Genomic DNA, 16,455 nt, shown 5'->3' with positions numbered 1-16,455 from the left:
ATCCGTGAAGGGAAGTGGACAAGTGCACACTACAGGTAAAATGGCAGACATCTGGATGTAGTTTTGGTCTCATGCAGTGTCTTATTACTCTCTATCCCTATCCTGTCCTGTGATCAAACCCTCTCCCTCTACCTCTTAACTGTGTGTCCTGTCTGGTTATATGGTGTTACCCTGTGTTCCTTCTGTGTTTGTTTCCCTTCGTCCTCCATTCTCTCTGCTGTTGTGTTGTGACGGTAACTGGTAACTGAAGGTGACGGTGGGGGATATAGTCAGAGCCTCCGACGGGGACCCACTTCCTGCTGACCTCGTCATGCTATCGTCCAGGTCAGGGATGCCGCTATCACTCACTCCCTCCGTTAGGGCTGTATGCAGAATTCGACCCCATCTAATCAACAGGGTTCCCACTGGTCGGGCCATGGAATTTCGGGAATACCATGGAGTTTTGTGCAGTCCATTTGTGGGATTTCCGTATTCGTGGAATTTGATTAATCAGGGAATTTTACAAATGGGTCACTTTCCAGGAATAGAGCAGAATTCATTTTCCAACTTGTTTAACGTGTTTTCAGCCCAACTGGAGAGGAAACCACATTAACAAACCAGGAAGGAAGAACAGTTTTAGGTCATGGAAGTATGGAGAGAAATAACTGACAAATGCTGAAGTTACAAACTGATCCCCAGAGAGAATGCTGAATGCATCAATTTGACCAATAGAAATATTAAATTATAAGCATTCAATTGTTTTTTTCCCCCATTTTATACTTACTATCTCCTCTCTAATGTTAGCTAATTGCAGAACCGTTTTGAGTGATGTTTCCACTGTTCTTCTACCACTAGCGAGCCACATGCCATGTGCTACATCGAGACCTCCAACCTGGATGGGGAGACCAACCTGAAGATACGACAGGCAAGGAGCTTGCAGTTGTTTTACTCTCTTTGAATCTCTTTACATTTATCTGTCTCTCTGTAACTGGACTTCAATCCAAGTATTTCTTTATGGATTATGATATAGAAACTGAAAGCTGGAAATGGCAGTATCCAAAGCTGCAAACTCGGTGCCTTTCAGCGATGTGAACAATTTTGAATCTGAAATGGGTCATTCTTGTGATCCATGCAGATCCGAAGTAGGGCTGAACGATTTCGAAAAAATATCTAATTGCGATTATTTTGACTGATATTGCAACTGAGATATGATTTGCGATATTAGAGGGAATGATCATTTTTACATCATTATTCTCATTTTTATTGAAAAATGTATTAAAATGATTATGGTGCAATTTTTGCGGGGATCTGTATCAAACAAAGATATTTTCTTAAATCTGTAGAATATGATGTGTAGGCCAGGACATCTCTGCAGCACCACAATATTTCATTTAAAATGGTATTTTGACACATTTTGCCATTAACAGATATTGCGCCTCCTGCGATTTGAAAATTGCAGTAGGCCATATTGCGATTTCGATAAAATTCGGATTAATTGTTCAGCCCTAATCCGAAGGCTTTTTATTTGAGTGGGAGGTTGGGGAGGACGTTGTGGTGGGACGTGAAAGCCAAAGTGAATGGGAATTCCAAAATTACTTCATCCACAGGGTCTTCAGGCGACTGCCAAGCTGAAGGACGCTAACAGTCTGTTGCAGCTCAGCGGCCAGCTAGAGTGTGAAAACCCCAACCGTCATCTCTATGACTTTGTGGGCCGGATCCAGCTAGAAGGCCAATGGTAAGACCAACCGGTCTCTCTGTAATACTTGAAAAGAAAATGCACTGAGTGGACTCTGTTCCTCACCTAACCCAGGACTTCACTGTATTTGAATTAACCAATGTGCATGCAGCTTTTCAGCCTCCTGAGCTGATGTCTTTGTCCTCCCAGTCCATCTCAGAATGAAACGCACTTCCAGTGTTTCTACTTCAGTTGTGTTGTCCTGAACTGAAAATGCATGTACATTACACAGTGGGGTGCTCTTGGAAGGCTGAATCATTATGTTTTCGCCCCATTCCGGCAGTTTGTTTGTTTGTTTGTCTGTTAGCAGGATATCTCAAAAAGTTATCGATGGATTTGCACAAAACTTTGTGGAAAGATTGGTCATGGGGCAAGGAAGAACTGATTACTGTACGAACGGATCACGTAACAGGATCAAACTTTGTGTATGTATCAGCAGACATAAGAAGAGGCAAACCATCCATTATTGGCCCAATCAAACAGTGCCATCTAGTTCATTGCTGTGATAGCAACTGTAAGAGAGGTACTGCAGTCCATGAAATATGGGTACTGTGGCCAACTTGGCTAACTTTTATACTCCCATCTGATTATCGCTATTTTTGTGAAGCAAATATAACATATTTATAAAATATGGCAAATATACAGATAATTACAAGTGTGTTATCTCTTCAACCAACACCATGCACTGTGTGATAGGTGCAATGAATTATGGTCATTGTACTTCAGTAACATGCTTTGTTTGTTTGTTTATTCGGATCCCCATTAGCTCACACCATGACCTCACCTAGTCTTCTTGGGGTCCGACACAGAAAACACACATGCTATCAGTGCTTGACAGCATTAAAGGTGCTTTGTGTAGCATTTTAACATATATATGAATCATTAGTGCATTCATTTTGAGACATTAGTATAATTACTATAAACATCGAGACCATCACCAACAAAGAGACCATCACCATCAACGAGATTGGCATCCTCTACCAGCCTCCACACCGCATTTTACAGTGTGTGCCCGCGGGTCAGATTTGGGAGGGAATGTACTACATTGCTTTACGGCACAAAGGGAACCATGTTCGAAGGTGTGACATCATTTATGGTAATTATGGTAATTATACCAAGCTATCACAATTAATTTGACATGCTACATGCAGCACAATTCTTTGTAAACTATAAGGATGAAAAACACCAGGTTTGGATGCCAACTTAACAGCATTTATTCTGGGTGCGTCACACATCAAACAAACATTTAGTTGGGTAGCTGTTTATTTACCTGGGCCCAAACATAATTGTTAAATGGGAAACCCTGTAGAGGTGCAGGGTCTTCCTTATCGACAATTTGACTGGACGTCTGAGTGCTGACTGACCACACATGAGCTGCTGCAGGGACTGGAACCTGTGACCCTGCTGGTATATTTTTCTGTCACCCTCAGCTCCCTCCCAGTCGGCTCGGACCAGATCATGCTGCGCGGCGCCCAGCTGAGGAACACCCAGTGGGTGCACGGCCTGGTGGTGTACACGGGCCACGACACCAAGCTGATGCAGAACTCCACCCGGCCGCCGCTCAAGCTGTCCGGTGTGGAGCGACTCACCAACCGCTTTATCCTGTTCCTGGTCGGCTGCCTGCTGGCCATCTCATTGGCCTGCTCGGCCGGACAGACCCTGTGGAAGAACAACTGCGGTGACTACGCCTGGTACATGGACCTCAACTGTGAGTGTTATACCCTGGAAGGTGACATAACGCACCCTCTGTAGACTATAGTAGAGGTCCTCAGCTCTTGGTCTACAATGGCTGTGAACAGCTGATTTGGTTTGTAAATCTACAACTCAGCGATCTCAACAGAATTCAATAGACATTTTTAACTTCTGTGTTATTTTTTTGACTGGGAGCTGATCATATCATCACTGACACATCTGATTTATTTTGTTTTATTTATTTATTTTTATATAATGTCATATTTTTGTTCTGTTTTTCCCGGTCATCCACACGCGTGCTTCTCTTACCCTTTTTTATCTCCATCATGTTGGCCCTATGATAATGTGATCCATACAAAATCTTGTGCTATGCTCTTACACAGCCCACACAGTAAAACACACACCCACGTGGGGTAAAAATGGTCGCTTGTGATTGGTGGAGATTATCCCTGCTCCAGTCATGAGCCTATCAAAACGCTTTTAGCTTGTTAAGACAACAGATACCCACCCATGGTAGGGACATATCGACAGGGCTACAGTAACCTAAATTTAGACACAAATCTACATTATCACACTACTCGCTTTTGTTTTAATGAAAATGAATTTACTTACATACACACACACAACAAGCTTGTTCATGTACCTCTTTTTTTTCTAGCCTGTTTGTTATACAGTATATTTAGCCAATATTTGCATACAGCCAATTCTTCAGTGGACCTCTAGATGGCACCATACATGGCTGATGGTTGACTGCAAAGCCTCTGTAGAAGGTAGTATTTTTAAACCCTGTGATACTCCAGGTTAGGGCTGGGCGATATGGTTGAAATCAATATCATGATAATCATAAGGATTTTTCTCGATATCAATATATATCACGATATGGTTCATGTATGCAAAATCACGTTAAATAATTAAATGAATGTTCTTCTCATTGAACCGAATGGTGATGTTAGGTGTGGTGTCAAACAAAACTGAAATTTAATAATATTCCTACCATACCTCATTTTATCAGAGTTTTTAAGTAAAATTTGCGCACCATCATCAATTTAGACATCAGAAATGTGTGTCACGATATTAAAATATCTTCATATCATCACAATATGATTCCACGGAAAGACGATAAACGATAATATTGAATTATTGCCCAGCCCTACTCCAGGTCCTTGAGGGCTTCCACAAGCCCTATAACCCACCCACCCATAAAATTATTATAATTTGGTGGTGAGCTGTATTTTAGTGGTAGATAGTACCATCCAAGTTGTGTCCAAGCGATGAATGAAAATGTTAGAATTTAGATTTAGTGTCAATATAATAGAGGAAATAAAGTTCAACATATTCTACATAGATTCCTTAAGGCAAAGATAATATTTCTATTTTCTGTCATCTTTCAATATCAGTGTCATTCAATTGATTTAAGTCTGCTTTGCATCTCTCTGCCACTGGTTTGTTACCAGCTCCAGGTAAATGTGCTCTGTATGGTCATTGTGCCTTCTTGCTTTAGTTGTGTTTTATCTATCCAAATAGATTTTTAGACGAGAAATCCCACTAATAGTGTTAAGTTTGTAGATGTTAAACATTTAATACATCCATTGATATCACTGTAATGTACTTGTTGGTGTTAGAATCACTTTAGATGAATTAGACTCCTGAAAAAGTACTTCAGGGTTTTCATATTCTGAAGCCAGAATTTGCTTTCAAGGTGGCAGAAGACGAATTGACACCAAATCAGTCAACCTGGGCTCTAGTTGGGACGAGCACTCCAATGTATTGATGTGCTATTCTGTAGTGGCTTGTGGCACCTTTGAATAATATGTGGATTTTCTGACATCCGTCCTTTTTGTCCTTCTTATTTGTATTAATGTGAACCCCAACAGATGGGAGTGCTGCCAACTTCTGCCTGAACTTCCTGACTTTCATCATCCTGTTCAACAACTTGATCCCCATCAGCCTCCTGGTCACCTTGGAAGTCATCAAGTTTGTCCAGGCCTACTTCATCAACTGGGTGAGACATCAGCACTGGTGCCCTGGTTACCTGAGACCAACGCAACACACATGATAGATTATCACAGAGCCAATCATCCAACATAGGAATTGGGAAACATAAATTGAGCACATGCAAAGCGATTCTGCTTTTCAGTCATTCATTTTGGTGAATAGTTTTTGTTTGTGCCATTACATCTGATAGGAAGGTGTATTCTATCATGCTTCAAGATTAGTTATCTTTGTGTTGGTATCTTGCAGAGCAAAGCAAACCAATTTTTTCTATTATTATTACCAAACATGCGTATATTGAGGATGATAAAATATGAATATGGTACTGAGAATTATGTTGTATATAATTTATCTAAAAAGCAAAGAGCCTTATGTGCCCAGCTGAGCTTTGTTCAATGTGCTGTTTGACTGATATAGAAAATGAGTTTCACTTTGTTTTCTATTGCCCTTTTTACTGGGAACTGTGGAATACTTTGTTTAGTAAGATAAAAACAGATATTGATTTTGTAAATATGGATGATGCACAAAGATTGAGTTGGCTGTTTGCTTATGAAACATTTAGATTAGCTAGTTACCTGGAGAAAGCCTGGGAGATGAGAAAAAAAGCTCTTTATCAAGATAAACTGTAAGTTGGTAGCAGTTCTTTTCAGTGTATTGTTCATTTGAAACCTATCATTTCAAATATGTTATTTGAAAGAATATAGTAGTACTTTGTAATGTGGTAATTTACTTCTTTTTTTTTTGGCTCTTAAATGTATCACCGGAAGATGTATGTTTTATAAAATGGTGGTGTCCTGTAATCCCATGTGGGATGGGCCAGATGTTTAGCATGACACAGAAATAAAAATAAACTAACTAACTAACTAACTATTATTATGTTGTCTTTCTGCAGGACATAGATATGCATCATGAGCCCACAGACACTTCTGCTATGGCAAGGACATCCAACCTTAATGAGGAGCTTGGCCAGGTACTTTAAGCCATTTGGTGAATATTATAATCCATCACGTTAACCCATCATCAGTATAAAAAAAAAAAAAATTCCTTTCATTCCTACAATCGTCAGACTCTGACTTGATAACTGAAGTTATCTTTTTAAAGGACAGTACCATTGTCATTTAGAATTATAGCCCATTTACTGTCTACAACTAGTTTACATTTACCCCAATCATTTTGCAATGCAGGCCAAATGTATTTAGATTTTTATGTGTATCCATATGGTACATGGTATGCGGGACATTATGTCATCATGGTGGTGTCTGTTTGTCTGTAGATACATTCTTCTGAACACAATAACTACCCGTAGCTACGTAGTAGATAATTTGATTCGATTTTAGAGCATCTTGCTGCATAACTTTTGCATATAAATAAGAAAAAGTGGTATGTCACGTTTCACTCTTGAAATGGTTAGCCAATCAGAACAGAGGGGTTGTTAATATTAATGAGCCTCAAAGCAACAGAAACGGCCTTGGTAAGGCTCAGAGAGATGCTGGAAAATGAACATGTAAAAATGGATTGAGAGTGTTTTTGGTACATGACACCACACACACAGCTTTGAATGGACCTCAAGACATAAAATAAAACACTGGAAAGTGTAGAATATGGGACTTTTGACTTTTTGACTTTTGACTTTTTTTGACTTTTGCAAAGGACTTGGCCAGTCCTTTGCTGCATGTCATCCCCTCTCTCTGCCCTGTCTTTCCTGTCCTGTCTCTATCTAATAAAGCAAAATGCCCCCAAAAAATTGTCATGGCAGCAAATGGCTTCTTCTGAGGGTAGTAAAAGGAGCCCTGATATCTCCACATATGCTGACTTTGTGCAGATAATAGCAGGAATAATGGAAAGGATAGGGACAACCTAGGTGGTTGGCACAAGCACCGGTATTATCCTTTAATTGTGTCTGAGGTGATAATGAAGGAATATTGTATTCTTTTCTATTCTTTTGAATATCCATGGTATATTTCCCTTAATCCATCAATCTGTGCTGGTCCAGGGGAGTTGTAGTGAAATTTACAGTTCTTTTGCATCATGACTTGCAGGTCAAGTACATCTTCTCCGACAAGACGGGGACTCTGACCTGCAATGTGATGCAGTTTAAGAAGTGCACCATTGCTGGAGTCGACTATGGGTAAGACCGACTTGAATTCATGAACTGTATTTAAGCACCTTTGTATCAGCCTCAACTCTAGATCCCTGTAAAGAATATTGATCTGAACTTTGATAGATCAGACACTGAAAATATTTGTCACATCTTTTCGTTTCATTAAACAATAATATACACGGATACACATTTGTTTTGTGAAGGCATAAACTTGAGGTGGCGGACGAGGGATGCTTTAATGACTCTACCTTGCTCCTGAATCTCCAGACCAATCATGTAAGCTTGGAACATCAACAGAACATCAACCGCCCACAGTAAGACCAAATGTAGCTGTGAAAATCACAAAGGCACAAATAATGTATCTGCTTGTGTGTCCAGGCCACAGCTCCTGTCATCCAGGAATTTTTAACCATGATGGCGGTGTGTCACACTGCTGTTCCTGAAAAGACAGAGGACGGCATTGTCTATCAGGCTTCCTCTCCAGGTACAAAGCATTAGCTTAAGGCTACTAGCAAGACTACTTGTGCTAACAGCTCTACTGCATTTTGACCTCAACAGCCCACAATCATGATAATATTGTGTGCACGTGGTAAAAATGCCATACTAAAGTTGAATGCTGCGTGGCCATTGCATGAAAGATTTATACAATGGTGCTAATTTAGTTCACACAACTCAATGAGAAAGTCAAAATTATTATTTATATTGTTACATATTGTTTATTTATATTTACAGGGTTCCTACGCAAGTCTGGAAAAGTATTAAAAATGAATTTGATCATTTCCAGGTCTTGAATAGTTTGGGAATTTGAAAAAATGTCTGGAAAAGTATAAAAAATGTTGCGGTTCAGGTCCGATACACACATAATTCTAGCTTTTATGTTGCTGTAGAGCCACTTTGAGTCCACAGTTTTTGTTGATGTGAAGAATAATGTTCAGATAGAGGGACGCTCTTATTACCCAGCCGCTGTCAGCATGCATTATATCAAATACCCACCAAAATCAAATCCGGTCGAGAACGTAGGGTCTGGGAAAAATATGGAATTTTAAAATGGAAACCGTGTAGGAACCCTGCCAATCATCTCACATATTCTGATATTTGTGGCTGTGAAGAACAATCTTCATCTATACAGTGATGTGACCTAGTTAGCAGGGGCAAGATGTCTATCTGCGTAAATCATATTGAACACCAGACACAATCAAGGTCTGGAAAAAGTATGGAATTTTTTAATTGAAAATGTGTCGGAACCCTGGATGTCAATACAAAACATGGTGGCAGCAATAGTTTCCCCCTATATCAGAAGTAACCTATTGCTTAGTCCAATATGGGGGGGTATCTGCCAGCCACATCTGCTTCATACTTTTTTTGCAGGTTGAATCTGTGGGCAGCACAAAACAGGTGGACAGGGATATTTTGTTAGCTGGTTTATTCATAGCAACAGGGAGACTCAGTCACAGGGTATCAAACTTTCATGTCAACAGTTTATCAAACTTTCATGTCAACAGTTTATCAAACTTTCATGTCAACAGTTTATCAAACTTTCATGTCAACAGTTTAACCCGAATACGACTTCAGAGTATGACCAATAGCCGAGTTACTCGTTGCATGTAAATGTAGCCACTGACAGTTCACTGCACATTTGGATTTCACCTCTCTCTGTATTTCTTCTTCTCCATCCCCTACTCCGAAGATGAAGGAGCATTAGTGAGAGCCGCTAGCAGTCTGGGTTTTGTATTTGCTGGCCGAACACCAGATTCAGTCATCATACAGGCTGTAAGTTGGATCTCGCTTATTATTATTATGACTGAATCCCAAGTCAATGGTTAATGTGGAGTTTTCCCCCTGTATTCACTCAGCAGTAGTAATTTCCCACTGTGAGAAAAATCGTACGATAAAGACCCAAATTTATCATCTGGGGTTATTGCTCACCCAAAACATACAGGGCAAATTGAGTACATGTATACCATTTTTTATGATTTGAATTTTCAGCCACACTAGGTACTGGAACTGATAATAGGATTAGATCTGAGATCAAACCCTCTCCACTGCTACCCAAATTTCTAAAGAAAACACTGATAGAACATACTGCTTGGACAATGACTTCACCATGACTTCTTCATAGCACAAATGGTTCATTCTGGCTGATGCTATGCAAGGTAATTGATGTGCACCATTTATTTTTTTTAATTTGATTTTATTTTTTTTACAGTTTGGAGTCGAGCAGAGGTTTGAGTTACTGAATGTCCTTGAATTCACAAGGTAACCATAGTCATTAATATTTTGTTGTTTTCTTATGACGGTATTTGTCTTTTTGGTTGTCAAGTTGTAGTCAAAACTAGGGATGCTCCGATCTGGGTTTTGGGGGCGATAACGATTAATGCAATCCCATGCTAAAAGTAATGGCTAATACCAATACTGATCTGTGTAGCATGGGAGGATTCGCAAAAAAATTACACTGTAAAACATTCAAGAGTATGACTGAGAGAGTGAATTGGTCATATAATGTGGAAGCCTCTGATTTGCCAGTTCACTCAACGCTAATCTGCTGTTTAGAGCAGTGGTTTAGAGCAGTTTTAAACTAAGTGATTTTGACACAGCGGGAGTAGCCTATTAAATGGAATGCAATAATCGCGACTTTTACTATTACCATATCGCCATGACCGTAATCGTAGTCTTGATTAATATGGTCAATTGTGCAGCCTGACTGTATAGGTTGCATTTCCACCTGGCTGACTCCCATCATGTTCCCATCGCAGTGCACACGTTGTGCATTTATACCTTGCACTAACATCCTTCCTTATCCAGTTAAGATGTCCAGACAAATTGCATTTTGTTACCAGGTGTAAATGGAGTTTTAAAGGATTGTAACAACGCATTATGTAATAACACCGCATTATGTAATAACTCGACAAAATGTAATACATTTTCACTTCATTATGTAATAACACCCGCATTTTGTAATAATCTGCCGCATTTTGTAATACACAGCCTGAACACAATATGTAATAAATTTCCCCGCATTTTGTAATAAATTATTACAGGTGGTTATTATAAAATGCAGGAGTTGCACTTTTTTTATGATGAAAATGTAAAAATACAGTGCATTATGTATCAAAATGTATGTAAATCAGAACTGACAGGATTACATTTCACTGTGATTGTACCTGAATGATTACACCTGACAAATAAAAACTTGATTGATTGATTGATCAGGACTCAAAACCAAACTGTTCATGGATGCTTTTAGTTAAGTTGAGTTATTTGAGTTCTTTAAAAAAAGTTAAACTTATTTGAAATCTTGTTTTTATCTACACCACTATTTATTTATCCATTGTTCTTATAAATCTTTTAATCTTTGTAAAGTACCTTGAATTGCCGCTGTGTATGACAAATAACCACCGCAATATGTGATAATTTATTACAAAATGCGGGGAAATTTATTACATATTGCATTCAGGCTGTGTATTACAAAATGTGGTAGATTGCGGTGTTATTACATAATGCATTGTTACAATTGTAATTCAGGTTATTTTGAACCTTATTTTCGAGTTTTTGCCATCATGACTTGGTTGCGTTCAAAATGTTGTCACTTCACTGTAGAGCTTTACGGACCCCACAGCTGCATTGAGAGCTGCACTCGAATGCACAACAACAGGGCCAATACAAACTTCCAACAGTCAAACCCACAAAGTGATTAAAACACGCACTTTCAACACAATAACACTCACACTGCAATGAAAACTAAGTTTTGTAATCTGGTCTTTGAACAAGCCAGTGGAATGGCCTTTTTTTGAGTAGAGTTTCAAAGTAGAAATAGACAAAGAGAGGGGGATAACATACGACAAAGGTCCTGGGCTGAACCCAGGATGTTGTTTACATGGCATGGATTTTGTTTTTCTTGTATAATGAAAATCGTCCAATCTCGGTGGCCGATCACAGCATCCCTAGTCAACACTGTTCCAATCCTGAGTATCTTTTACTGTGTCTTCCCAACCTTATTGCATTGGTTATGACGTACTGGTGTGTGATGTGTTTTTGATGTGTTTTTTACACTCATCTGATTACCTTAGATTACCTTATTACCTGCAGATATATGACTACATATTATTTCCATATCCTTTTGTAGTGCAAGGAAAAGGATGTCAATAATCGTGCGCACCCCATCTAGGCAAATTCGGCTGTACTGCAAGGGAGCAGTGAGTACAAAATGTCTCCACAACATCTGTATTTATTGTTGCTCATTCTTATTCTCAGCTTCAGAATCAGATTTATTTTCGTGGAATGTTCGCACTGAAACTGCATTTGGACATTAATACCGAGTGTGGACTCTACAAACCTTTTTGTTTCTTTGTGCCTTCCAATAGGATTCTGTCATTTATGAGAGGCTGGCAGATAGTTCAGAGTACAGAGAAGTTACCCTGATCCACCTGGAGCAGTTTGCTACAGAGGGTAGGTTCTGTCACACTAATACCCATTCATTTGTCAGGTAGGAAACTTATATTAAATGTAATGATCAAATGAGTCTGCAGCTTAAAAAGTTTTATGTCTGTTACAGTTTTTAAAACTGGAAGGAGGCTCCAGTTTGCATTCATTTGCGATAGTAGTAAAAGCTAATGTGGAAACCAACGCATTTCTCTGAAAATCAAATGTGAGTCATACCAAACACTTAGTAAAGCTAATAAAACTAATTGGAATGCCTTGCATGTAATTTTCAGAGAAATACCTCAGTTCCCGATCGTCTTGTGCTAGCATGGCAAATAAATGCTGCTGTTGGTTAGTTATTACTAAGATAGAGTCTTTCCATTCCTATCACTTTTTCTAGTACTGTTTCACCTGAGGCATTTATGATGGGAACTAGGGCTGGGTATTGTCGGACATTTTTTGATAGTAGTGCCAATACTTCAGATTAGATGCCAGATCTTAAGTGTTATTTTTTTGACAAGCACAAGGCACTATGCAAAAGAGAAAAAATATTTAATCTAAATTTAGCCAAGCTCAGTTGATTTCTCTTAGGACTGTCCTTAGTCCTGTCAGCAGAAGAAAACATTTTCTACTTTTCTAATCCACCATTTTGACACTTGATACCTTTCCATGCCGGGCGTGTATGGCAAAAATCTTTTTAACACCCATCCCTTTCCTTCTCAGGACTAAGGACCTTATGCTATGCAGTAGCTGACATCTCAGAGGAAAACTACTCGGAATGGTCTGAGTTGTACCAGCGAGCATCAATCTCCCTTACCGACAGAGCTGTGAAGATGGAGGAGAGCTACGAGCTCATCGAGAGGGTTGGTAACCACTGGAATTAACAGGAACAAGGAGAACAAGTACAGATTGTCTCTGCCCCACGGTGCTTTTACCGATGAATTACGAACATAATTAATGATTTGCCTTAATGGCCAAAGCCCTACTTACCTCAGTGACCTCATCACCATCCATGAACCTCCATGCTCCGTGCGCTCTAGTCAATCCCCGCTGCTCCACATCCCACCTACACCCTCTGGATGATGGGAAATCAAGACTTCTGCTCATTTGCCCCACGCCTTTGGAACTCTTTCCCCGACCACCTCAGAACCACTGTTGCCATTGATGCTTTTAAAACTGGCCTTTAAATGCTTTTTTACTATAAGCTTTTTCTATTGACTCTCCAATAGTTTTAACCCCTTTTTTCCCTATCATTTCTATATTTTTGCTTAAGTGCTTTGAGATTTGCCCCTGCAAATGAGATACATAAATGGAATTTATTATTATTATTGTTAATTTATCAAACAATTTTTAAGAGATTCAGATTCGTTCAGCCCTACCAGGAACAACAAATGTTAAGTGGAAGCTTGTTTGTGTTACAAAGACTTGAAAGTTGCCTGGAGTTTGTAAAGTCCTCATGAGACAGAAACAGAAACCGCCACATTATGGTTGACTAACATCCAAGCACATGAAGCGTGATGTTTCTTTTATATGTCAAAGTAATCAATGACTTTGATTATTCCTTTGGGCTGTGATCAGATAGGAGGCTTTTTTCTCCTGCTCAAACACAAAGCGCAGCTGTGAGCGTCGCTAGTAATAGAGAGAACAAGGGCTTAAAGATGCAAGGAGCATTACATCATTCTTGTTGCTATGCAACTATCTAATTAGTAACACAACATTGTTAAAATGGTGTTGTTAAAATTAAAAATGGACAAGAGAGTCAGTTTAGTTGCTCTGTTTGCTCTTCAAGAAGAGGAGCTGATTCCTAATTTGAGGATGCAGCTAAAGTCAATGTTACTCACCAGGAAACTGTAAGAGGCTGCTTACTTCCCTCCAGGCACTGCTCATTTTTTTTTCTCTCGATCTGATCTTGTTGCATAAACATCAGGCATATAGTTTAGAGGACATGTGCATTTGTTGTGAGTGAATAATAGAAAAATTAGCGATGTGTTCAAAAAAGCATCCCATTCGATCCTGGCCTGAGGCATCAAGAGACGTACCAAGCTGTCACACTGATAACTCAGATGAATTCTACAGCGAAACGGCGAAATTGTAAAATATCTTTGATGCCGTTACACCTATTTTATTTCCTACAGAATTTACAGTTGCTAGGAGCCACAGCCATAGAGGACAAGCTGCAGGACCGGGTTCCCGAGACCATCGAGACTCTGCTGAAGGCCCACATCAAGATCTGGATCCTCACCGGGGACAAGCAGGAGACGGCCATCAACATAGGTACGGGGCACACAGGCACATCACACACACTTCCAGTTGTCTCGATCATGTCTCTCCCTGTGCCGTTAGACCTTTAGATGGCTCACATCTCATCTCTAACACTCTTTCTTGAACTCATGTTCCAGGTTATTCCTGTAGTCTGCTCAAGAAAAGCATGAGTCTCTTGGTAATCAACGAAGACACTTTGGATGTAAGTAACACCAAGGGTTAAAGTGGGATTTTGAAGGTGGGTGGAACTCTTGACCGTGACTATGTGAAGAGGGTGGGGGCACCTCGCCAACATATAGAAATTAGAGATGCCCCGATAACGTTTTTTGCCGCCGATCGTCTATGAGCCATATCTGCCGGTACCGATCGGTCATACCGATTTGTTTTGTTATAGCAGCTGGTATAGCAGCATTATAGGTCTAATAGTTTCCATTTTACATACATTTCATCCATCAAATTGAGTCCTGGTTAAAAAGTATCCACATTTTCCTTTTTTTCTACCTCAATATTTACTTGATCATTATGTAAACAAAACCATGTGCGTTCTAGGTAGCGCAGCATGATTTAGTGAGATAACCGAAGCACAAGACTCAGACTGTTGCCACTTGCCTGTGTTGTGGAGTCGAGTTAATTAAATGGAGACACCCTCCGAACATATATACTGAACAAAAATATAAACGCAACACTTTTTTTTTTGCTCCCATTTTTCATGAGTTGAAATAAAAGATCTAAGACTTTTTCTATGCACACAAAAGGCTTATTTCTCTCAAATTTTGTTCACAAATTTGTTTAAATCCGTGTCAGTGACTTCTCCTTTGCCAAGATAATCCATCCACCTCACAGGTGTGGCATATCAAGATGCTGATTAAACAGCATGATTATTGCACAGGTGTGCCTTGGGCTGCTCACAATAAAAGACCACTCAAAAATGATCAGGTGTGGCATATCAAGGTTCATTATTTCATTTACAAGAAGTTAACACAATTAGAGAATGTAGAGGAATGACTGTTCTGATCATAGTTACTCTGTTATCTCTCTATTTACAATACAGATAGTCATGGAGTTCTGGACAAAATCATACCTAACAATAAAAATATTCTCATATTTGGGTCCAAGAGACTCATCAAATGGGGGTCCGTGGCCCTAATGTGGACTAAATTAAGGGTCCTTGATATGAAAAAGGTTGAGAATCACTGGGTTAGAGAATGAATGGAGTCAACGGAAGGTCCTCACAAGTATGATAATACTAAAGTGTGTCTGTGTGTGTGTTTCCCAGGCGACACAAGGAGTCCTGAGTCATCACTGTGCTATGCTAGGGGAGGGGCTCCACAGGGATAAGGAGCTGGCCCTGGTGATTGACGGCCAGACCCTGAGTCATGCCCTCAGCTTTGAGATGCGACAGTACTTCCTTGACCTGGCTCTCTCCTGTAAGGCCGTCATCTGCTGCAGGTAGCCAGTCACCGCTGTGGGAAAGACGGACTGGGGAAGGCACCCACACCAATGTTTCATTACAGACTCTCAGTTAGATTGGCATTTTTAGTCATCAGAGCTGATACTCTTATCCAGCATCTTACCATGAGGATCAGTGTCTGGTTTGAAGGTGCATTAATTCAGATTTTTACTCTCCCATAGCACAAAATGACCATATCTGTGGTAGGGCTGTGCAAAAAAAATCGATACATCTGAGTATTGCAATATTTTTTTCCATGATACTGTATCGATTTTTCAACCCCTTGTATCGATACGTTAAAAAAAATTATTCATGTTTTAAATGGATTTAAAATGTCCTTAAATTTCCCTCAAATGCCTTTGAATTAAATAGTTTTGACTCAATTTTTCCACTGAGTTATCAATATAATGTGATGTACATATTAGACTACCCAGGTGGTACACAGCAAGTTGTAATTTCAGCTCTATTTTTAAATTTTCAGTAAATTATGTAGAGTATTGCAGTGTATCGCAATATGTATCGTATCGCAATGTATCGTGATGCAATCGTATCGTGACCCATGTATCGTGATACGTATCGTATCGTGAGGTCCTTGCCAATACCCAGCCTTAATCTGCGGTGGTTATTTTGCGGCATGATTTATTTCTTCTGTTGTCTGTTCTATAATAAGCTAGCTTATTAGTTGTATTGTGAAAATGTGACTTATATTTCTGTCCATTACAGGCTGCCATAAGTCGTGCTAGAGATCTGCTACAGATGTTGTTGCAAATCCTTGGTCCTCACAGAGGCTGATAACTCACAGCTTGCTTAAAGGATAATTCCGGT

General features: G+C 39.6%; 1 protein-coding gene across 3 annotated transcripts in view; it reads left to right on the top strand.

The window, feature by feature from the left end:
- LOC139640954 (probable phospholipid-transporting ATPase IA) overlaps positions 1-16,455 on the top strand; it is a 40,704-nt gene that overhangs the window by 10,342 nt on the left and 13,907 nt on the right. For 2 of the 3 annotated variants that reach the window (XM_071515154.1, XM_071515161.1), the window contains exons 8-23: positions 835-904; positions 1,587-1,714; positions 3,145-3,422; positions 5,281-5,408; positions 6,291-6,368; positions 7,438-7,526; positions 7,703-7,775; positions 7,878-7,983; positions 9,187-9,269; positions 9,706-9,755; positions 11,623-11,692; positions 11,861-11,945; positions 12,642-12,781; positions 14,054-14,192; positions 14,318-14,382; positions 15,457-15,629. In XM_071515154.1, the coding sequence (XP_071371255.1) occupies positions 835-904; positions 1,587-1,714; positions 3,145-3,422; positions 5,281-5,408; positions 6,291-6,368; positions 7,438-7,526; positions 7,703-7,775; positions 7,878-7,983; positions 9,187-9,269; positions 9,706-9,755; positions 11,623-11,692; positions 11,861-11,945; positions 12,642-12,781; positions 14,054-14,192; positions 14,318-14,382; positions 15,457-15,629 (1,755 nt within the window). Of the gene's footprint in view, positions 1-250; positions 325-834; positions 905-1,586; positions 1,715-3,144; positions 3,423-5,280; positions 5,409-6,290; positions 6,369-7,437; positions 7,527-7,702; positions 7,776-7,877; positions 7,984-9,186; positions 9,270-9,705; positions 9,756-11,622; positions 11,693-11,860; positions 11,946-12,641; positions 12,782-14,053; positions 14,193-14,317; positions 14,383-15,456; positions 15,630-16,455 lie in introns of all 3 variants that reach the window. The other variant, XM_071515169.1, reaches the window with a different exon arrangement.

Source organism: Centroberyx affinis, unplaced genomic scaffold (genome assembly GCF_046629955.1).
Source record: "Centroberyx affinis isolate AG114_WGS23_722 - 3 ecotype Tasmania unplaced genomic scaffold, CSIRO-AGI_Caff_v1 ptg000026l_1, whole genome shotgun sequence".
Taxonomy (NCBI): Eukaryota; Metazoa; Chordata; class Actinopteri; order Beryciformes; family Berycidae; genus Centroberyx; species Centroberyx affinis.
Note: the sequence above shows the minus strand (reverse complement) of the source record. Positions and strands in the feature narration are given on the sequence as shown.